Source organism: Acromyrmex echinatior, chromosome 9 (assembly GCF_024713525.1).
Source record: "Acromyrmex echinatior isolate Ae372 chromosome 9, ASM2471352v2, whole genome shotgun sequence".
NCBI lineage: Eukaryota > Metazoa > Arthropoda > Insecta > Hymenoptera > Formicidae > Acromyrmex > Acromyrmex echinatior.
Window position 1 is genome coordinate 8,169,258 of NC_141860.1, and position 23,241 is coordinate 8,192,498.

Below are 23,241 nucleotides of genomic sequence, written 5' to 3' on the forward strand. Positions count from 1 at the left end.
ATATATATATTATATAATAATATATAATAATATATATTATAATATATATATATATATATATATATATATATATATATATATATATATTAATCTCGTTATTCCTGCAACTGAAGTCTCAAGCGGACGATTGTTTGCTGATGCTGTTAACATTGTTGCGACTATACGAAGTAAATACGGGAGTAATAACGAATTTAAAAAATTGATATCAGAAATCGTAAAAAAGTTATACTTTCTACACTTCAATTTAATATAAAACAATTTTTCACAAATTGATTTTTTTCTTTATAAATTCTTGCATTTAATTACATATGGATACGTTTCTAAACTTAAAAATTTAGGAGTGGTCAGAAAAATATTGTACCGAATTGAATATCGGGTCTCGAATCAAAAATTTTATCGTGAAATTCAGGTACCCACACATTCTTAATAAATATATGTATATATAATACAATTAAAAATTCTGCTTATAATATAGAATATATTAGTCTGGAAAATAATATAACTTATCTTAATTCCAAAGTACAAGATAACATTCTGCAACTTTTAAGCGGAATTGCCTATTTTAATTTAAATGCAGTGTAGAAGGAAATATTATTGTCGGATAAAAAAAATACATGATGGTAATTCATTTTTCTGGAAAAGATGTATGGTTAAGCGGTCGATTTGATTATAGCAATAATGCGCAACAGATATTTATTTTCCATATAGAAATACATACGTCATTCGAGGTAATTGTGCGATAATAGACTTCGAAGATGCGCGGTACAATCCCTTCTAACACATATATTTCAATGTTGTGACTTATTAATATAATGTTAATTTTAAATTCTATATTTTTTTTTATATAAATATTTTATAATATTTCGATTTTTTTATTTAAATAATAATTTTTATCTTTTGTCGAATCGAAACAATACTTACTGTAAGCGACACCTAAAACCGGGGATTGAACTTTGGTCAAATTGGTTTACATTTTTCTTCCTTTTCCCTTCTCCCTTTCTTACTTCCTCATATCTTTTTCACTTTTATACATACCTATCTTAATTATTTTGCAATTATTATTTCGTACTTGTAGAATAGAGAACAGTGAAGTATGATATTGAAGTACCCATCAACTGTAATGAAAATATCTTCTTTTGTTTTATTCTGTAAAAATTATATAGAAGCTTTGTGGAGAATACTAAAATAATGGAAAGACAATATGAGATGGATTCGGATAAGTCGTGTCGATGATTAAATCGTATCTTCATTGTATTTTCTAAAGGATACATTTTTTTAAGGGCGATGACACTGATGTGACGCTAGTAACATGGTTTAAGAACTGTCATTTTTGTATTGCTTTCGAGCCGTCTGTTTACGAATTACATTCAAAACTGATTTTGTTTGATATCTGATCTAAGCCTTTGTACAATTTACTTAAAATGTTCTCAGTACAAGGTGGTAATTTAATCTTAGTGTACTACAGGGTGATAATTGATATTTAAATTCTTTTCGAGTATAAAATTAGTAAAACATTTGTAAGTTTGTTATGTTGCTATTGGCAAATTTGTAAAAATAGAGTTGAATAAATTGTACTTGTCACTGGTCTTTATATATACCGGTACGATTTTCACAAGCGATGCGAGCTCTCATAATCTCCTCGCGGCTGGTACGCATTGTTAGATTACGTTTGATTAGCATCAGACGCGAAGAATTATTAAAAAAACTATCACAAAAATTCTGAAGAATATAAGGCCTGTGAAGAATAAGGTTTTAATATATCTACTAACTGGTAAATATCCAAAAGAACTACCTCTTTTCCAATTTCGTTAAAATTAATTCATTTGGCCGCGTTTTTGCACAAAATAAGAGAATGTGACAGAAAAAAATTCAAGACTGCCTTGTAAAACGAGATGTTAAGCGTTAAAATTGACGACTATATTGAAGTTAAGAAACATGTCATAGCTACGAATATTGCGATGAAAACATGTGCTGCGGTCATCTTCATGATCTACATGCTCTATACCTCAAGCTACATGTGCATACATTTTACTAACTTCTATAGCGATATATTAATGTTTATTTATTAATATTCAAATCGTCTCCCTTTCATCGTTCATGAGTTTACAACTTTTCACATAAAGCGCGATTCCACACAGGTTTACACGCAAAGTGAGTTTTAATTTAAAAAAAATGGTCTTTGGTTTTACGAGGGGTGAGGAAGACAGAAATCTTTCGCACATATATGTATTTAATGATTGCGGATTGTTCCGCCCATTCTCTTCCTCCGTTTCCGGGCGCGCGGTATGATTTAGGAACCCAGTGGTACAATTTAACGATCCGATCTCCAAATGGTATCGAAAGCTACTTTTTTAAAAAATTTATGATTTAAACAAAAATTTAATGCTTGTTATCGTAAAAGTATCGTTTTATTTCTAATGAACCAAACTCTCTTACCGTAGCAGCACTTTCCATAGACGCAATGAATATTCCACCGAGGATCAAATGAAAAGCCTTTGTACCTTTTTGCAGTAGAAATAACATCATTTTCTGTATGTGTAACGGAGACACGTACCATTTAACGTTATATCTACAAAACAATGATAAATTAATGTAAAACCTAACATAAAAAAATAAAAATATTTGTTATAGTATAAATTGTTATAGTATATATTGTTGTAGTATATTCGTTCAAGAATTATTTTTGAATACTTTTGTTAACTCATCTTTTTGTTACAAGAATTTATAAAACAATTACTTATAAGTATGAACGTACGATACAAATGTTTCTTACACTGTAGCAAATACGTATTCATTGTGATCTGTAATATCTTGTGCGGTATAATTGGACAAAAACATGTACATGTAGAGAACACTTATGTATATAAGTTGTAATACAAGTTGCCCTGTGCTATTATATGATATAATCTAAAAAAATATAAAACATGTTTTATATATGTTTTAATTTTTTACAAGCAAGAAATTTTGTTCCTTAAGACAAATTATATATCTTGCATTACATAATAAATTATTTTCTTTATTGTTTGCGCATTAGAAAACTGTATTATTTTTGTTTTATACGTATGCGAATAATGCACATATCTTATGATTATAAAGAAAAAGTAAACGAAGAATAATCATAATGAGTTTTCAAATGATTTTATTTTTAAAGAAAATTATTTTTCCATAGTGTTCTAATTAAAGATTCTTTGTTTAATCTTATATCATGAAAACTGTATCTTTCATGGAAAGATACGTTTAATAGCAAAATAATAAAACTTACTTGAACAAGAGTGCTGCTTACGCAAATCATACCTGCCGCTATTAAACAGAAGAAGGATCCTTCAAAACTCTTTAGAAAAACTTGAGAAAACCTTCAAAAATAAAACAAAAATTATTAGAACACATTATACAGGTATTGCAGAATGTATACTGACTCTGTAGCTTTGCGATGAATGTCTATCGCACAGATTATTCCTTTATAAATTATAACCATTTTTTCTTCATTAACATCTTGTTGCTTATTAATTGCCATTGCCTTCTTAATACGGAAACTATATGAATACATATTTTTTTCTGTAAGTCCTTAATTTTTCTAGATCTGATTAAGAATAGATTTCTCTTATTAAAACAAATGATTGTATTGTTCTACCTTGCAATACTAAACATTCCACAGATATGTTTGAAGTACACTATCAGCATCGTGCCTGTTGCTACCATTGCAGTTGCCCCTATGCACAAGGCTGCATTTGTATGCAAAAGAATGAAATAGGAACAGTTTTCTTGATCAACAAAATATTCTGTTGCAATATGAATCGCTGCAGAGCGTGATCGGGAATTGTTTATAGCCAGAATTACATCAAATAAACGAGGCCAGATTGGCAGGAAAAGATAAGTAGATACGCTACATGCGGCAAATACTAACATTAAATTAGATAGTAAATGATATATGTATAAGAAACAAAAATTTATTTAAGTAAAATTTATTTAAACTTTATAAATTTTTTACTGTTATTACTAATTCATTAAAATGTAAGCATATATATATATTATCTTACTCGTAATTATTTTCGTTTGATATTTCCCTATACGGCCATACTTTTTTATGATAGCAATTTCATTTTTATTTTTTATTTCGTTACAAACATGCTGAAGTTGTTCTAGTGAAATTCTAATCTATTACATCAATAATATTTTATGCAGTTTCCATATAAAATATTTAAAAGATATCATATTTGAAGATTTATTTATCACGAGTATTTGTCTAGAAATTGTATAGTAAATATTTGACTTACAGTATTGGCGTTAATCCAAAACGAATGATATTTAATTGCATAGCAAATGAAAAAAAATGCGGAAGACAGAACATTGATAATGAGATCTGTAGTGCATTTTGAAGTCAAAAACGTTGTAAACTGCAAATAAGTAATTCTGTTGAAAATTTTATATCAAAAGAATAATTCCTTAGTGTGATTAATAAGTTTCGAATTTTAGTCTGTTAATTATTGCTTCGTATAAAAAATAATTTATTACGACCTGAAATACAATAAAAGTTGTCAAAATAGTAAAAAGTACAGTAAATTGAATTTGAGCAAATTTTGATCTCTGGAGAGGCCATAAACCAATCGCGAGCAAAAGAAATTTATTGAGTCTGAAATGTTGTGTCTCAAGGCAAATCATTTTTGTAAACACGAAAAGTACTAAAGTACACTGAACTCTGAAAAAGAAGGTATTGTCTATTCTTTTTTTTTTTCAATTATATCAAACTAATAGTTGATTGAATTTCAATTTTTCTCTTTTAGTAAATTGTAACTTCAATTGCTTAATATGCCAGCATGCAAAGCGAAATACATTGTCGCGAGTTTAAAGGTATACTTACAATTCAACACTGTTTTATAAGAAAAACATGTGATTAAACGATCGATATAACATGAAAGAAATTTCACAGGTGTTTATTTCCATGGAAAAATAGTCGCATAGAGAACCTCGATAGAGGACCGCGCAAGCGCACTCACTTTCCATTGTAATATACATTTCATTCTAGTGCGTACACTCATAAGGTACGTTTGTTCTTTTAGAGTAATGTCATTAAATTCATTCTTAAATATCAACAAAATTTATTAAATTACTGAAGTCTACATCTTAATAATATTTTTATCTAACGCTATATTGGAACTATTTATATTTTATATATATATATTTCTATGACATTATCCATGATGGTATTATAAATAAAAATTTTTGCTATTTATGTATAATAATAAATAATAATCAATAATTTTATTTAAGTCGATTATACATATATTTTCAAGTTATTTATATAAATGTATGGTAATTTGTGGAACTCTTTATTTGAAATATCTATATATTGGAAATATACAACACATTAAAAATTAAATAACATATTAGTTGCGCATTATATAAGAAGGAAAGTAATCACAAAAATATTTCTTTTGCATTTTATTTAATAGCGGAATTATAAAAAAATGTTGTTACATGTTACGTAATGAACATTTTCTCAAATAAATTAATTAAAATCTGAATAACAAAGAAGATTTACATTGGATGCAATATCGGTAACTTTACATTCTGTAATTCTTATTTATTATTTATCTCCGATGTGTGTGTGTTTTCATTAAAATAATTTTCCTCTTTCGCGGATTTGATACTTCAGCACGTATTATCTAAAATGCGAAATCATAGTGATTCCAATATTTTTTCTTTTATCTGCGTTGTTCTCTTTCCATCCCAATTTTTTAATATTAAACTCGATTTTTTAAAATTATTTTATTAGTATTAATTTATATTCTCAATTTTTTGTAGAATAGAGAACAGTGAAATATGATATTGAAGTACTCATCAGCTGCTAAAATATATACCGTTTGTTTTATTTTGTAATAAATTATAAACATATATTAGAATTTTTTTAGCTAAATGGTTGAGAATTAATAGTTTTGAATAATCTATTTTTTTAATAATTAATAACAGCATTTTAAAGTAGAAAGAATTTATTTTTTATATAATATTTTTAAATGCAATAAAATAGAAAATACTACAATAATTTAATAAGTTTCTTTTTTCTCCATTTTAAATACTTTTGTTGAGCTATTAGTTAGCATATTTTATTTAACACAATTATTTTAAGAAAAATTGTGTTTTTCTGTAGTATACACAATGTAGAATATGATTCTAAATAACGAATTTTAGATTGATTGTTGATACTATTTTCTATTAATTCCTTTGCACTTCTATGTCGAGTGTATGACTCAACATCAATTTTATTTATACGAGCTCGTCGTATGTATCGAGTTACACTATTGTAGTACACTATTGTAATAGATTAATTTTATTGTATTACGTAATGATTAATTTCTTTTTATAATTATAAGACATTGTGTATGTAATATTATAACAATAGATATTTATTGATATGCATTATATTTTCGAAAAAAATTTAGAATATAAACAGTTAAATAATTTGTGAGGATAAGAAAGAATAGAAGATTTTATAATACTATGAACTGTAATATATGTATTTCTTACCGCAGCGGCACTTTCCAAAGACGCCACAAATATTCCACCAAGAATCATATGAAAAGCCTTAGTACCCCTTTGTAATAGAAATAACATCATTTTCTGTATATGTAACGGAGCTATGTACCACTGAACGTTGTATCTACCAAATAATAACAAATTGATAAAGATAAAAATAATTGTAAAAAGATGAAATATATTTGGTATAATAATAATGATTATAATAGGCATATTTGTTCCATGAGTCGTATTAGTTACTGCTGTGATATATTCAATAATTATTATTACAAGAATCAAAACAAGTGCTCTTATATAACAATATAATAAAAATATCTCTCTTACACTGTAGCAAATACGTATTCATTATGATCCGTAATTTCTTGCGCAGTCCAGTTGGATACGAATAAGTATACGTAAAGGATGATTATAATTAAAAGAGGTAGTATAAGTTGCTCAATATTATCACGATACGACGCAGCCTAAAAATTACGATGTTTGTTACACATTTACTATCAACTTCTTCGAATAATATTGTTCTGTATTGTTCATTTTATTCTGTTTATGTATATTTGCATAATGAAATATGTTATAGATTAGTGTTATGTTACGTAATGATTAATTTTTTTTATAATTATAAGACATTGTGTATGTAGTATCATAACAAATACGTATATTGTAGTCATGACTTATGAGAAAAGATATTGGATACAATTATTTTCATAATGCTTTTAATTTATATATTCTACAATAAAAAGGTATTTGCTTTGTTTTTCCTTGACTCTTCGATAAAAATCTAATATTACATAATCATGATTAAATATTAAGAAATTTACCTGAAAAAGATTAAGACTAAGACAAGTTACGCCAATTGCTATTAAGAAGAAAAATGATCCTTCAAAATTTGATATTAAAAAATCGGTGAACCTTCAAGTATGAGAAAGTACGTGTTATTATATATATTAAATATTTCTTATTAGATGTACATATATTAACATATACTCTTATCAAGTACACATATACTAACTCCATAGCTCTGCGATGAATATTCACGGCATAAATTATTTCTTTATAAATTTTGCTCTCATTCTTTAGGTCATCTTTTTGTAAAATATTGATTGCCTGTTCGATACGGTAACTGTAAATAATTTCCATATAATTACTTCATCTAAATTCGTTTTAGATGATGAACAAAATATCGTTTATTATTGTATCTAATATTTTATTTATTTACCTCGCGATACTAAACATTCCGCAGGTATGTTGAAGATATGCAAGAAGCGTCGTTCCTGTCGCTATCATTGCGATAGATCCTATGTAATTAGCTGCTAATGCGTGCAGCATGATAAAGTAGAAATATTTTTCTTGATCAATAAAGTATTCTGTCACAATGTATACTGAAGGATTTAGTCGAGAACTATTATTAAGCAGAATAAAGTGTTGAATATACGGCCAAATTTGTAGAAAAGTTAAAGTACATTCACCACACATGCCAAACACTGAAAGAAATTTTATAAAGTTATTTATATATATAAATCAAACTTTATTAGCTTTTAATTAAAAAATTTTTTTTCTATTGAGAAAAGATAGAATCTTGTTTCGATTTGAAAAAATATACTATTTGTGATTACATTTTATCTAATTTTGAAACATATAAAAGACTTAACTACCATTGTCTTACGTATTATTGCAGTTGTATAACATTTTGCTTTGCTTCCATATTTTTCTATAATAGCGATTTCATTTTCATCTTTTAATTCGTTACATACATCTTGAAGTTGTTCCAGCAAACTCCTTACCTGTCGTATCAATGATATTATATTTCTCTTTAAAATTTGAAAATGATTATATAATCAAATGTTTTCTTCATTAATTTTTCGCTATTCTTCATCGATTAGGACCAAATTACCTGTTACTTTCTGTGTTTAGAGATTGTTTTTATATTATAATTAAAAAGTATAAAAGATCAAGCCATGAAGAACTGAAAGAAAATAAAAAACACTCACGTTAATTTGATCCTAACTGATAAGAATACGAAAAAGAATATAAAAATTGAACAATTTCATATTTAAAAATTCCATTTATCTGATATTTGATTGATAACGTTCTTACGGTATCGGCGTTAATCCAAAATGAATTATATTTGATCGCGAAGCACACAAAAAAAAATGAAGTCGAAAAAACTTTAAGAATATGTTCTGAAGTACATTTTGACGTTAATAATGTTGTAAACTGCAAGAAATATTTTATTAAATTATTATAGTTGCATAAGCAAGTAATAGCAGATTATTTAATTAGTAAATTGCTCGCTCTTTGCTCCTGTATTATGCACTGTACTATATGGAGTCAGATAGTAAAAAGTGCAAGTAATTAATATTTCTATATAATTGTATACGATAGTTTTATTTCAAATATTATATAATATAATTATATTAAAAATCTGACAGATATAAGATAACGTTTTGTTTTACATAAGTCATGATATTCAATAATGTATCATTTTTACTTTAATAATAAAATTAAAATCTTAACATACTTGAAATATAATAAAAGTCGTCAGAGTACCAAAAAATAAAATTAATTGAAATTGAATGATGAGCGATCGTTGATAAGGCCACAAACCAACGACAAGCAACAGAATTCGATTGAGACTAAAATGTCGAGTTTCGAGACAGATCATTTCTTCGTGAGCACCAAGATGCGTTTAACAGAAAAGTAGCGATAGACATGCATTTATCCCCTCTTTTCTATTCAATGAGTGTGACTTTTCTCCTAACACAATTTTTTAAATAAATTTCCTTTTTCTATCCTAATGGAAATTATGAAGTACAACTATAAAATTAGACCATCATAATTTAAGAAATTTTCTTGGGAGAACGTTTATAAATAAATTATAGGAATACTGGAATAAATGATTGATTTCACACTAAAAGCAATTTAACGGATGTTCTTTTCTCATAGAGAAATATTCATACGAAAACTTCTTTTGTGCAAAATTCGCGCAGCCGCAATCGCTACTTTTCATTACTTTTCCATCTATTTCAATTTAGTATGTACACTCGTATGACATGTTTGCCTAAGCAACGCTAAACATTGGCATATTATATTCAAGTTAGTAAATTACGCAATGTTAATATTTAAATCAAACTTTAATGTTTTTTTTTTCTTAAAATCTTCTAATTTTGCACTTGTGCTGTCAAAAGGATGTATTTAAATTTAATGCAGTAATAACACATTATAAATTTTTGAATATTTTTGAGATTTAATGTATCAACATGCATATTACAATAAGTAAAATAATAAGAACTATAGAAAATAATTTTGAACAATTTTATTTATTAGGGTAACTCTGGTATATACGCCGCACCTATTAAAAACTTAATTTATTAAGTATTTACTATGTTCGTTTAGTAAATGAACTATATCAGTAAAAACTTTGTACGTCTACTACTATGAAACAAAGAAATTCGAAATATTTATTTTTCATATTAAAAAATAAACTTTTTGAAACTCTTGCATTTTGCCATATATCCGGATGGGGATGTCGTATATCGGGATGAGATATATGGATAATTATAGAGGGAAGAGGGATATGTACGGTTCAAAAATTTACAAATAATGCATATAAATAAGATGTATAATGACATAATAATTTATAAAATGTGTGTTTCTAAAGTTTTATTAAGAAATAAGAATGGTAAATATGTATATGAAGTAATAAATAATAATTATAATCTTCCTACATATATTACAAGTGTTATGACATAAGGTACATATTTCATATAATGCATTTATTGCATTTAGTGAACTGAATTCAATCTGCGCATTTTGTAAGTTTTGGGCTTAAATCCCGTTCGCTAAAAGTGCCGTATGTCTCTAACAGATGGGATATACAAGACAACAAACTAAACATTGTATTTTGTTACAACATGCTTTACTATTCCACTACATAAATAAAATAACCACTAAGTCTTTTTTACACGCCCTACATTAATCATTTTATATAGATTATAATTTATGATGGCGTTATTTTTTACAGTGACAAATCGATTCAATTCATAAATAAATTTATTAATATTAACAGTAAGAAGCTGAAATCATAACACAATACTAATGTAACATAAAGGCATGTAATAGAGTAGTTGTGGAAAAATTACGCTCTTCTATTTTTTCTGCGACATAAATCCCAGCGCGGCGTATTTGCCAGAGTTATTAGCCTATCTGTATTTTTTCCATTAATTTGATAATATCAAAGTTCTATCCATTTAATATCCATATAATACATTGCAACATTATTATTAAAATTCTGTACATATTTATAATCTAAAGATTATACAAGGTTATAGATGGCACGTTATTGATTTGTATAATAAATTAATGTGAAGTAAGAGAATGACGCGCTGACAAGCTGCAATGAAAAATATTTTCTTCAAATGTTTGAAAAATATTATTGAATAAATTTTCATTTAATTTTTACCGTGGCGAAGCCTTCTAAGGAACCAATAAATAATCCACCAATCATTATCTTCAAAGTTTTAGTGCCTCTTTGCAATAGGAACAATATTAGCTTTTGCACATGTAAGGGAACTACATACCAGTAGCCATTGTATCTATGAAATGATTAAATATAATCAATAATATTATTTGATAATATTATATGATAATGTTATGATGATAAAATAATAATGCATAGATATTTTTAATTATCTCGTAAATATATATGTATATAACGTATAATTATTTTATGAAATATTTCAGCTTTTGCTACAAATTTTGTATTATATTTTGTATCTATTAACTCTAACTTGTATTGCAAAAATTTTAACTTTCATGTATCACATAAGAATATTTCTTACACTGTAACGAATATCCTATTGTTATGATCTATAATTTGTTGCGCAATATTGGTGGAAAGGAATGTGTATATATAATGAATATTCAATATTATGAAGCACTGTATCACTTTTTCGCCAATATATCCAGATGATATTTCTCGAAAAATCTGGAAAATGCGAGTTATTTATTTAAAAGTATACTTAAAAAAAATAAAAGTTCGAACTTACTCGATAAAGATTAAGGCTCGCAAAAACTGTTCCATTCAATACCATAATAAAAAATGTCGTATTAAATGATGATACAGTAATTTGGACAATCCTTCAAGGAAAAAATATTAGTAGTTGTATAATATATACAATATATGTAGACATATAGAAATATATTCAAAGATAAATTCCTTGATCATTTCCGAATAGGTTTCAATTTGATACTGATATTAGATTTTAATATTTGTTGTTAATTATCTCTTTTGTGATGTTAAATATTAATGTTCAAATTATAATTAGATATAATTATAAATTTTTAAACTAAAGTTAAACTAAAGTTTTTGAAGAAACATTTACATATAAAATTGAGTATAATTTATTTGAAATTAATTTACAGATTTGATAATACTTTACTTCAAAGCTTTGCGATGTATGTCTATGGCATAAATTATGCCCTTGCAAATCAAATGTGCATTTTTTATGTCACTCATTCGTCTAATACTAATTGTCATGGCTTGCTCCATACGATAGCTGTAATAAATAACTTATATATTAGGTGTTGGAATTAATTCGTAGCGTTTTACAAGTGATGGGAAGTACTTTCATTAATGTATTTTTTAATGCTCATGTGAAATAAATAACATTCTTTCATTAAAAACGCTACGAATTAATTCCAACACCTAATATATGTATATATATACATATATATACACATACATATATATATAAGGGTGTCTCAAAAATAGGATAGGAATCGCGTAGAATGGGTCAAGGGAACAAAAAAGTCTTATATCATTTTGACATTAAACATATTCGCTGAAATTATCGAATTAAGAAAGGAACATGCAGTTCGTCTAAGCCAACATACAGTGAACATATAATTAATATGTATAATAATTTTGAAATAAATCCAATATATTTTCATATTGCTTGAATGCGACAAATATTTTATTATTTACAATATAAAAATCTTCCTATTATGGAAAATTTGAAAAATTCCCAATAAAATGAGTTAATTTTTATATGTAATATAGCTTATAACGTGATAAATAAAAGATGTTATAAACTTGAAACTCAATATTAGATAGTTTTTGAGCTATGATGTGTCAAAGATGCTCTGTAAGTATAAATTTTGTACATTCGTGTATCTTAACCCAAAAATTATCCATTTTCTAACTTTATTTATATTTTGTCCACCACATTATAAGCTTCATCATGAAAATTAACTGATTTCATCAGGACTTAATTTATCATATAATTGCAGGATTCTTTTGATAATCATTATTACATTAATTTTTTTACCTTGCAATTTTTAACATTCCACAGACATGTTGCATATACGTTAATAGCATTGCTCCCGTCGCTAACATTGCAAGTGATCCTATAAAGAATGCTACATCTGCATGCAGTATAATTAAATAAAAATATGTTTCTTCATCGATAAAATATTCTGTGACGATTTTTAACGATGGCTGCAACTGAGATTCATTTCCAAAGAACATAGTATCGATTATATGTGGCAAAAATGGAGAAAAGATGAACAAAATATTGGTGAAGATAAAGAGCACTAAAAACGAATTGAAAACAATCGTAAAAAATTATTAATTAATATTTTTAAATGCTATTATATATTTTAAATTTATTTTATTTTAATCTCTCTCAATATATTTATGTTTACGATATCACCTGATGTATAATTATATATGGCTATTTCAAGTTTTGTGCGTATAAACGCACTTCTTAGAGTATACTAAATATAGATAAAAGATAGTAAAGAGAAAAGTATTTTAATTATGAGAATATTATTTTGATCGATGTGACATTTTCTATAAAAGTGTTATTCATTTACGTTCTTTATATACAATATATGAGCTTAAGGATGATTAGACATGAGGAGATTGCATAGATTTCAGATGATAACAAAGTAATGTGTACATGTGATATGATTTAATGTAAATCACCATACGTACGTATAATTGATTAGTTAATTACTTTAAAAAATCAGTTCTTATTATTTATAATTACGAAATTCGAAACACAATACTGTGTACAACCGCAAATAGATTATTCAATAAAAATGTTATTTAAATTTTTAAATGAAACCTGCATATTTCCTGAGTAGTGAAAACTAAGAGATCTTCTTACGCGTAAGTATTTCAGTGTAACGTTTTGCGATGTTCCAATACTTTTCTATAATGGCAATTTCATTTTCGTCTCTTAATTCATCGTAGGTATCTTGAAGAAGTTCTAATAAGTGTTTTACCTGTCAATAATTTTCTATGCTACTTGTTATGTGGAAGTTGATATAGATGAATGTAGTATATTCTCTAAATATCTTGGAATAAAATCTCAAAGAGAATTAAATTACTGCCACTAAGAGAAAAAGAGAGAAAAATTTGCACTCTAAGAGTGGCAGATTTTCAATTTTTTTTTAGTAAAATTTATTCTAAAGGAAAGAAATCTTATTCCATAAAAAGGTGAAAATCAGCCACTCTCATTCAAAAAAAGTGCAAATTTTTCATTCTTTCTTAATAGTGGCAATATTTTAACTATTTTAGAGTGAGATTTTATTTCAAGAAATTTAAAGAGTTTAACATGCATTTATTTAAATAAGAAATATTTCTTATCGCTTACAACATCCATGTTAAAGTTGAATGAGAGATATGGTATCAAGAAGAGATTAAAAAAGAATGTGACAGATAGAATTTCAATGGTTAATTGCAAATCATATTTTGAGGTCACAAATGTTGTAAACTATGGAAAATGATTTTGTTGCATTATTTGTACAAAAAAATTAATGTTTTGTCAGTAAATAGAAAGATTTTAATTATTAATTATTTTTCTTACGTACAATAATATATTGAACATAAAATACAAAATCTAACTATACGTACGAATAATTATGACGTATAATTATACGTCATAACAAAAAATTATATAACAAAAATATATTACTTTATATATTGTATAATTATAAATAAATTTAAATATGCCAAATTGCTATTAATAAATGTGACAACTTATTAATTATTAATGAAATATTATTATTAATAAATAAGAACGTTTCTTATAAAAGATCTACTAAATATGCATTCATTTACCTGAAATACAATAAAACTTCCCAGAATTCCGTAATGCAAAGTCAATTGTAGTCGAATGAGTTTGGATTGTTCATAAGGCCACAAACCAATAGCGAGCATGAGAATTCGATTGAGACTAAAGTATCGATCCTTCGTGCAAGTCATCCCTTCGAGGGTAGGAACACATATGACTGCGAAAAAGTCAGGAACATTCCGTCCATCCCCTCTTTCGACCGATTGATTGAATGTTCCTTCTTTTAGTAAATTTTACTATTAAACTTAACATTACTTTTACATTAAACGTAAAAGAACATTCAAACACTTGTAATTTTGCAATATTTTTCTTAAAGAAGTCTACGATTAAGCGATCGATGCGATACATAAGGAAAAATTCAGGTGTCTTTTTCTCACAAAAATGCAGAAAAAAGGATATTCGTGAAAAAATATCCACATAAATGCCACGCTGGCGCATTCTGTTGTTTTTATTGCCGTAGCTTACTTACATACATGTATATAAATAAACATATATATATATATAAATCAAACATATATAAATAAACATATATATATATATATATATGTTTGATTTTTGAAAGAAATAGCCATCAATTTTAAATATATTGACATATTTTCTATTAAGTTCATATGGCTGTAAATCATCAGCAGATATGTCACAATAGAAATGATTTTACTTTCGTAAATCTTCATATATATCATTTATTGTATGTCACTTGATCTATGATCAGAAAGTTTAAAAAATAATAGATGCTAATATATTAGGTGTTGGAATTAATTCGTAGCGTTTTTTAATGAAAGAATGTTATTTATTTCACATGAGCATTAAAAAATACATTAATGAAAGTACTTCCCATCACTTGTAAAACGCTACGAATTAATTCCAACACCTAATACATAAATTAAATTATTTGAATATTATGACTGGAAGATTTTACATTAAAGTTATAATGTAATAATATTTAAATTTATATTTTACATATTTAAATAATGCAATACATATTATTTTCTTTGGAAATTTTTTGCAAAAACATAATAAACTAATATTTTGAATTAAGTTGTTTTTATTTATTATGTTTTACTTGACAACGAAACTTCTATTTAAACTATATGCACAAAAATAAAGAATTTTTTAGTTTTTAAGTAATAAATAATATAATAAGTAATGTACGCTACCGTCAGAAAGTTTAGAACACATTGTGATATAATCTTAAGACACATAATTTATGCTAAAATTATAAAGTTAAATAGTAATTGTTTTTTTATTTAATTATTACGTGTTGGAATTAATTCGTAGCGTTTTTTAATGACAGAATGTTATTTATTTCACATGAGCATTAAAAAATACATTAATGAAAGTACTTCCCATCACTTGTAAAACGCTACGAATTAATTCCAACACCTAATATTATATCTTCAGGGTCATATAATGCTGTAAAAAATAAAATTGAACCTGCATTTTAAATAAAAAGAATTCACAATTAAGTCTTTAAAACGCTTAGTCTTAAATTTTCTGACGGTAATGTATATTATTACACTTTTTAATTTTATATATATATATATATATAATGTTATTTGATTCAGTCTTTTTTACTGCGTCGAATATATAATAACAAAATAAGGTATCGAAACTTTCATCAGCTGCAATAGATATTGTTCAACACGTTCATTGTACTTCGAGTAAAATTCTGACACATAAAAGCTTATATTATTTTCTTACCATAGCGAAACATTCAAACGGTCTGACAATCAGTCCTTTGAGACTTAAAGTGAAATCTTTGGTACCTCTTTGTAATAGAAAAAGTATTTTTTGAATGTATATGGGAGTCATATATCATTGAATATTGTACCTATAAAATAAAATAATGAGAAAAATCAAACATATGGAAATGCAAGAAATTTGTGTGATAATATTAATTAACGTAAAAAACATACTCTTTAATTATTCTACAGTTAAGGCTGTTATTTTCAATATATTTTATACATTTATACATTTACAATTGTTATTAAAATACAATTATTATTATTAAGAGTTAAAGAAAATATGTACAGAGAAAGTTGTCAATTTTCTTTGCATATTTTTCCATTCTATCCATTATTCTTTATATGATAAGTTATTCTTTTAAAAATTATGACTGATTTATATGAAAAATTTTGCACATAAAATTAATTATAAATATTAATTGATCAAAAATATTAATATAAAAGTACATTTTTTCTTACTATAGAACTAGATTGAAATATTAAACACACCTTAATAATACAGATTTTAGTGAGATTTACTCGGAAGAAACTTTGGTACTCAAAGAGGTCAACTGCTATTAGACAGAGCAGCATTATCTCAAATTTAGAAATCAATAGCTCGAACAATCTTTAAACAAATAAATATTATTATATATGATTTATATGTATAATTTTTGCATACTTTAATAGCTTTCTGATGAATTATCTACAGCACAAATTATTCCTTCAAATATGAATTTCTTTTTCTTCGTAATAATATTTTTGTATGTTGAAATGTTGTTCCGATAATTGCGGAATATCATAATTATGATATAATTATTATATATATATACATATATATATATGATATATATATATTATATATATATACATATATATATATATATAATTATTTTTTAATGTAAGTTACAATATTAAATTATAATAACAAAAATATACTATAAATTATAATATAGTGTATTTCAATTTATAGATTATTTTAAAATAATAATATTTAAGACGAAAGATAATGTTTTATTTGAAATAAAATAGCAGTTGTAAGAATATATTCAGGAAGAAAATAAACTGAAATCGAACAAATTTTGTTTGTTGATAAGGCACAAACCTACAGCAAGTAAAAGATTTATTAAGATCAAAGTGTTGTGTCTCGAAACAAATCATTTTTCTACAATTTCCAAAGTATGACTAACAATAAGATATCGAAGAAATACTTATTTCTTTCTTCTGCATTCATCGATCAGATATTATATGACGTTCTCTCTTCTGATATAAATTTTCACGCAATTTTTCTAATATCGTTTATATGCAAGATTACTGTTGTGGGATCAAACACTCGCATTTTATTAATATTTCTCATGAAATCTATTATTACACGATCGATTTAATAAAATTCAGCAGATGTTCTATTTCGCATAAAAAAGAGTTATTTGTAAGAGAATTATTTCCACGAAAAAAGTTGCGCAAGCGTATTCTATTGCACTTAAAATTTTTACATTATAATAGTAATAAGGCTCAATAAATTTAAAAAACATAAAAACAAAGGGCTACGAGCTTAAGGTTAATCGTTATAAAATAAAAATTTAAAAAACCGTTAATAAATAAACATGTCATCTAATTAAATTATAAACTTTAATTTACCGGTAACAAACAAAACAAAACAAACGTTTTGATTCTTGTTGGATCATTATCAATATAAACAAAAACGATGGAAATATTACATAGCTAAGACATATAAAAATTAAAATTCGCTCTCGATCGCATTATTAATAATTATAAGCTCAATGTAAATGTTATAGGAATGTTGTAATCGATCATGTATTCTTCTGGATTGTGTATGTAGATTATAGACAAACATAACTTATTTTTGTTAAAAAGTACAAATATAATATAAAATTGTAATCGGAATAAGTAATAAAATCCAATAAGAGAAATACAAACTAAGATGCAAGGAATACAAAAAAGTAAAAAAGTAATCTAATATTATGAGAAATGTACATTAAAGTCATTAAAACGAATTGCAATTGTGTGATGAACAGTCATAAATTATATATCTTTAATTTAATAATAACTAAATCAAATGAGAATAAATGCTTTCTAATTATGTGTCAATATAATATTAGGTGTAGTAAAAAGAAATCCATTATTTTTCCAATAGATGGCTTTAGTAATCTGTATCTCATCTACGCGTGATACAGATTACTAAAGCCATCTATTGGAAAAATAATGGATTTCTTTTTACTACCACTTAATATAAAGGCGTCTATTTCTTAGGCAATGCGATGAGATTGAAAATATAGTCATTATTCTAAGATGCTCAGAGAGAGATAATATAAAATCCACATATCAAGACAAGAAGGTTGAAGTGGTAAACTAGAATGGAAGGAGAACATAAAAGGAACAAAATAAAGTAGTGGGAAAAGAAAGTGGGGAGCAGGGATATAAAAAGAGGAAGAATGCTGTTAAGACGGAGAAAGAGTTTTTTAAAACTTTTAAAACTCGTTATCTCTGTTCGTACTTTCAAACTTTATAAGAAGAATATCTCTCTTTAGCATTTTAAGTATTTTAGAGATTGTACGATAATGTAATTTTTTCTTCTTTTTTTATCGAAGAACACGGAAATACCATTATGTTTTTTGTTTTTCATAATTCTATAAATAATATATTAAAAAATTCGAAAGTTTTTAAATAATAAGAGTTTACTGGACATTTGGAATTTTATTTGAACTATTTCGTGTTTTTTTGGTTATATTTAAAATGCTTTATGTTCCCTAATTTATAGCTTTAATATATATACAAATCGTAGACACTTTAATTTCTAAAAAGTAATCGTATCAAAAATGTTATTAATTTTTTATTTACATTCATCAAACTCTCGATTACTATCTGATTACACATTTGGCTTGTTATCGTGTAGAATACATAACAGTAAAGTATGACACTGAAGCCTTCACCATCTACGACAAATGATATTATTAGAGTATATGTATGTATGTATATGTATGTATACAGGGTGTCCCGCGAGACTTCTCCAACCGCCCACAGGAAGGTAGACGGGATCGAAATAAACGTAAAAGTTCTTTACCGTTTAGCGATATTCTTTCGTAATAATAATCGAGATATTGATGTTTACAGTTGTACTAATGAGAGCACGCCGATAGAAACGCTCCGGCCGCTCGAAATACAGTCCGGCCCACTTCTTCAAACATAGGCTGCGCCGATAGCACGTTGGAGAGGTAAGAGAAAAAGTGCGCTTAGATAGAAGAAAACAAATGATTTTCGCAGTTTTTCTATGAAGTTGATGTGAGTAAAAAATTATTCAAGACCAATATTTGGCAATATTTAGTAATTAATATCTCGTTAACTATTGCGTAAACTGCAAAATGGTAAATGACTTTTCGACTCAGTTCGATTCACTCTACCTGCTCATGATGGGTGACGAAATATATTAAAATCACCTTGTATATACATATACACATATATATATATATTATATATGTGTGTATATGTATATGTATATATATATATATATATATATTTATTTATTTATAAAGTAATTGCTATTTCAAATATATTCTAACACGTAATGTACTATTTTCTTACCATTGCAAAACATTCTAATGATCCATTGAACAATCCACCGACATTCAAAGTAAAATTTTTGGTTCCCCTTTGTAACAAAAAGAGTATAATACTTTGTATGTGTAAGGGAGCTGTATACCATTGAACGTTGTATCTGTGATACAAAACGATAATTTGAAAATGAAAGAAATATACATAAACAATATTCAGGATATTGTTACTTTATTTTCCAAATGACATGGTTACCTTCACTTTTAAGATGTATTTTTATACATATGTAATGTATATATGTATACACACACACGCGTGCGTGCGTGCGTGCGTGCGTGCGTGCGCGTGTGTGTGTGTGTGTGTGTGTATACGCGTGTATTTGCGCGCGCACATATATACATACACACATATATATAGAGTGTTCTATCTTTTACTTCGAAATATTTCGAAAAGTATTAGAGATACGGAAAAATGTTTCAGACTAAAGTTGTATAATGTAAAAAGAGTCAAATAATAATAAAACCAATTTTCGAAAAAACTTATTTTTCAAAGTTAGATGAATGTCATGATCATTATTTAAAATGAAATTGTTCGAATTTTTTATATAATATAAATTTATATATTCTATCAATTCTGTATCTATATAAGATTGCATATAAATACTAAAATAAAATCGAAAAGTCAATAGTTTACGAGATATTATATACATCATTCTGACTTATTTTGACGTAAAATGTAAGAAATGTCTTATAAACTATTAATTTTTTGATAATCGTATCTCAATATTTTTATGCAAAGAATAATTAGAGTAATTATATTTTTAAAGAACTATACAATTCTATTATAAAAATGATCATAACCTTCATGCGACCCTGAAAAATCGATTTTTTTTTCAAAAATTGATTAAATCCATTATTTCGCATAGTTTGGATCATAAAACTTTTGTATGAAATATTTTTCTGTATTTTTTATATTATTATATTTTTGAAATATCGTTGCAATTGACAGAGATTGTCTTATAATGCGGTTAAAGTTATTGACTGTGTACATTAAGCAAGCGCCTTTGCATTAATTAAGAGAAATACGCAGGAAAGAAAGCGTCACTGTCTTGTCCGCGTTCTTTCGTTCTCATTTTTGTAATGATATTAAATATTCAACAAAGTTTCTTGTATGGAATTAAGTCTCTAGTTCTATTCGAAACAAATACTTTGATGTGAAAATTAAAATAGAACACTTTGTACATAATAATATTATATAAAAAAATATTCTTACGCAGTAACGAATATATGATTAGTGTGATCCATAATATCTTGCGCAATATAATTGGATATAAACATGTACATAATACTGGCTACTACGAATGTAAGAGAAAATAGAAATTCATTGACATTATCCTCAAATATATCAATCTGAAAAATCTAATATACGAATTTTATTTAAATATTATTTGCATGTGATAACATAATGCACTATTCTACTAAATGTTAATCCTAAGTTGTATAATTAATGGAATATGCTAAGTTGTTTAAATATAAAAAAAAATTATTAATATAAATATTATTAATAATTATAAAATAAAATTTATATGTAAAACTTTTTAATTCGGAGAAAAATTCCTGAAACAGCATATCTTCTATAGCAGTAAATGATAAATTTGTAAATATTATATTATGTAAATGTACAAATCCTTTTTAGAAATCTGAAACTTACTCGGAAAAGATTGAGGCTCAAACAGATTACGCCAACTATTATGATGCAGAATAACATTATCTCAAATTTAGATACTATCAATTTAGATAATCTTCATGCACAAATAAATATTGTATTATTTATACATATATGAATATTACATTATATAAATACTAACTTCATAGCTTGTCGATGAATATCAATGGCATATATCATTCCTTTAAATATCAAATTTTCGTTCTTTAAGGTACTATTTTGAAGCATATTTATTCTCATTACGTGTTCAATACGATAACTATAAAGAATACATTTATTACATAACTTATTTTCTTTGTTTTTTAAAAGTAAAATCTGTAGATTCATCCAAGATAATTATACACATTTGTTTATAATTAGAATTTTTATAAGTTTGTCTGTATTTGTTTTACACCTTGAGATGCTAAGCATTCCGCAAATATGTTGAAAATATGCTATGAGCATCGTTCCTGTTGCTACCATCGCGATACATCCTATGCTTATAGCTGCATATATATGCAACACGATTAAATAAAAATGATTTTCTTGATCGATAAAATATTCCGTTGTAATAAGTAGATAACGAGATTGAGATACGTTTTCCGATAAAGTGTTGTCAATAATGCTCGTCCAAAATTGGGCAACAAATAAAGTACTTACGCTACAAGCACCAAGTACTAGAAAAAATTAAAAAAGATCGTACAAATTTCATATAAAAATATTGAATTGCTCTTTGCGTCTGAAATGGAAAATGTACTGATGTACAATAAAAAATTTATATTACTTGTAAATACAACCGTGTACCATTTGGCATTGTAGTTATACTTTTCTATAATAACGTTTTCATATTCATCTTTTAGATCGTTGTATATATACTGAAGTTCCGACAATAAAAACTTTACCTGTCAGTTCAATTTAATTTATACATCTGACAAAATTTTCTAATTATAAAAATATATTTTTTAGTAACATCTACTCACTAACGAAATGTTTGTCATAACCGACTTACATTTTTGATATTAACAGCAAACGAGATATAAACTACTACAACGATAATACAGAAAAATGCAATGGAAAGAATCTTAATGACAACGTCAAAAGTATGCTTGGTAGTTAAAAATGCGGTTAACTAAAAACAATAATTGCATTATCAAATTTATATTAAAATATAATTTCTTTGATATATTATAATTGCTATTGATTCAAAATTATTAACTTTTAAATATATAATATAGAGGTCTTATATCTAAATAATTACAATATTGTTACATAATCATCATTTTTAAACATATAAACTACGTATGCGTTAATAAGTGTGTTAACAAATAATAGTTATCAATTTATTATTACTTCTTTTATAATGATAATATTAAGATATTACCTTACTTGAAATAAAATACAGCTTATTAAAATACTGAGCAGAAAGATGAACTGAAGACATATAAGTTTTGATTGTTTGTATGGCCACAATCCTACAACGAGCAAAAGAAACTTGTTAAGACTAAAATATTCGGTCTCAATGCGGATCATCTCTCTGTGAGCTCCAAAGTATGACTGCGAAGGAAGAGAATATGTTT

At 26.0% G+C, this 23,241-nt stretch overlaps 4 protein-coding genes and 1 long non-coding RNA gene across 30 annotated transcripts in view; 1 reads left to right on the plus strand and 4 right to left on the minus strand.

Moving 5' to 3' along the window:
* LOC147908567 (uncharacterized) overlaps window positions 1–23,241 on the plus strand; it is a 186,552-nt gene that overhangs the window by 15,189 nt on the left and 148,122 nt on the right. For 5 of the 8 annotated variants that reach the window (XR_015546280.1, XR_015546282.1, XR_015546284.1 and 2 more), the window contains exon 3: window positions 19,523–19,623. This is a non-coding gene — a long non-coding RNA (uncharacterized LOC147908567). Of the gene's footprint in view, window positions 1–13,058; window positions 13,143–19,522; window positions 19,624–23,241 lie in introns of those variants that run through there. The other 3 variants (XR_015546277.1, XR_015546276.1, XR_015546278.1) reach the window with 1 other exon arrangement.
* LOC105151811 (uncharacterized) lies at window positions 663–5,037 on the minus strand. 7 transcript variants are annotated; one of them, XM_087409908.1, is made up of 10 exons: window positions 4,516–5,037; window positions 4,275–4,394; window positions 4,038–4,155; window positions 3,632–3,899; window positions 3,417–3,533; window positions 3,263–3,353; window positions 2,774–2,907; window positions 2,437–2,569; window positions 1,036–1,146; window positions 663–933 (listed from the first exon to the last, which is right to left on the minus strand). In XM_087409908.1, exons 1-9 carry the CDS (start codon window positions 4,657–4,659, stop codon window positions 1,045–1,047), a joined length of 1,227 nt encoding a protein of 408 aa, XP_087266034.1. In that variant the 5' UTR covers window positions 4,660–5,037; the 3' UTR covers window positions 663–933; window positions 1,036–1,044. The 7 variants fall into 7 exon arrangements, with proteins under 7 accessions (XP_087266034.1, XP_087266035.1, XP_087266036.1 ...); XM_087409909.1 differs by having other exon boundaries at window positions 663–951; XM_087409910.1 differs by having other exon boundaries at window positions 663–1,115.
* On the minus strand, window positions 5,427–9,280 carry LOC105151808 (uncharacterized). 5 transcript variants are annotated; one of them, XM_011065732.2, is made up of 9 exons: window positions 9,047–9,280; window positions 8,623–8,742; window positions 8,192–8,309; window positions 7,745–8,009; window positions 7,538–7,648; window positions 7,347–7,437; window positions 6,856–6,992; window positions 6,523–6,655; window positions 5,427–5,663 (listed from the first exon to the last, which is right to left on the minus strand). In XM_011065732.2, exons 1-9 carry the CDS (start codon window positions 9,188–9,190, stop codon window positions 5,589–5,591), a joined length of 1,194 nt encoding a protein of 397 aa, XP_011064034.2. In that variant the 5' UTR covers window positions 9,191–9,280; the 3' UTR covers window positions 5,427–5,588. The 5 variants fall into 5 exon arrangements, with proteins under 5 accessions (XP_011064034.2, XP_011064036.2, XP_011064035.2 ...); XM_011065734.2 differs by having other exon boundaries at window positions 5,427–5,842; XM_011065733.2 differs by having other exon boundaries at window positions 5,427–5,845.
* Window positions 9,691–16,497, minus strand: LOC105151809 (uncharacterized). 3 transcript variants are annotated; one of them, XM_087409900.1, is made up of 10 exons: window positions 16,368–16,497; window positions 14,654–14,886; window positions 14,187–14,306; window positions 13,698–13,815; window positions 12,855–13,119; window positions 11,967–12,083; window positions 11,574–11,664; window positions 11,367–11,512; window positions 10,988–11,120; window positions 9,691–10,918 (listed from the first exon to the last, which is right to left on the minus strand). In XM_087409900.1, exons 1-10 carry the CDS (start codon window positions 16,378–16,380, stop codon window positions 10,865–10,867), a joined length of 1,290 nt encoding a protein of 429 aa, XP_087266026.1. In that variant the 5' UTR covers window positions 16,381–16,497; the 3' UTR covers window positions 9,691–10,864. The 3 variants fall into 3 exon arrangements, with proteins under 3 accessions (XP_087266026.1, XP_087266025.1, XP_087266027.1); XM_087409899.1 differs by having other exon boundaries at window positions 9,691–10,937; XM_087409901.1 differs by lacking the exon at window positions 14,187–14,306 and having other exon boundaries at window positions 9,691–10,937.
* LOC147908569 (uncharacterized) lies at window positions 16,929–23,195 on the minus strand. 7 transcript variants are annotated; one of them, XM_087409917.1, is made up of 10 exons: window positions 23,051–23,195; window positions 22,674–22,793; window positions 22,449–22,566; window positions 22,080–22,341; window positions 21,828–21,944; window positions 21,671–21,761; window positions 21,233–21,378; window positions 19,991–20,123; window positions 19,250–19,344; window positions 16,929–17,018 (listed from the first exon to the last, which is right to left on the minus strand). In XM_087409917.1, exons 1-9 carry the CDS (start codon window positions 23,192–23,194, stop codon window positions 19,294–19,296), a joined length of 1,182 nt encoding a protein of 393 aa, XP_087266043.1. In that variant the 5' UTR covers window position 23,195; the 3' UTR covers window positions 16,929–17,018; window positions 19,250–19,293. The 7 variants fall into 7 exon arrangements, with proteins under 7 accessions (XP_087266043.1, XP_087266040.1, XP_087266041.1 ...); XM_087409914.1 differs by lacking the exon at window positions 16,929–17,018 and adding an exon at window positions 19,473–19,640 and having other exon boundaries at window positions 19,229–19,344; XM_087409915.1 differs by lacking the exon at window positions 16,929–17,018 and adding an exon at window positions 19,473–19,640 and having other exon boundaries at window positions 19,229–19,344; window positions 23,046–23,195.

Coding starts and splice junctions, on each gene's coding strand:
- LOC105151811 (XM_087409906.1), bottom strand. CDS start 4,659: ATGATTTGCCTTGAGACACAACATTTCAGACTCAATAAATTTCTTTTG. Junction 4,395..4,515: donor CAACTTTTATTGTATTTCAG/GTCGTAATAAAT, acceptor ACTTATTTGCAG/TTTACAACGTTTTTGACTTC. Junction 3,534..3,631: donor GGAATGTTTAGTATTGCAAG/GTAGAACAATAC, acceptor GTATTCATATAG/TTTCCGTATTAAGAAGGCAA.
- LOC147908569 (XM_087409914.1), bottom strand. CDS start 23,194: ATGATCCGCATTGAGACCGAATATTTTAGTCTTAACAAGTTTCTTTTG. Junction 22,342..22,448: donor GTACACGGTTGTATTTACAA/GTAATATAAATT, acceptor AATTTTTTCTAG/TACTTGGTGCTTGTAGCGTA. Junction 20,124..21,232: donor AATCATATATTCGTTACTGC/GTAAGAATATTT, acceptor TTTGTATCACAG/ATACAACGTTCAATGGTATA.
- LOC105151809 (XM_087409899.1), bottom strand. Junction 14,307..14,653: donor GAAGTTTTATTGTATTTCAG/GTAAATGAATGC, acceptor CATTTTCCATAG/TTTACAACATTTGTGACCTC. Junction 11,665..11,966: donor ATACATCGCAAAGCTTTGAA/GTAAAGTATTAT, acceptor TTTTCCTTGAAG/GATTGTCCAAATTACTGTAT.
- LOC105151808 (XM_087409936.1), bottom strand. CDS start 9,190: ATGATCTGTCTCGAAACTCGACATTTTAGTCTCAATCGAATTCTGTTG. Junction 8,310..8,622: donor TTTGGATTAACGCCGATACC/GTAAGAACGTTA, acceptor TTGATACGACAG/GTAAGGAGTTTGCTGGAACA. Junction 8,010..8,191: donor TTATACAACTGCAATAATAC/GTAAGACAATGG, acceptor AATTTCTTTCAG/TGTTTGGCATGTGTGGTGAA.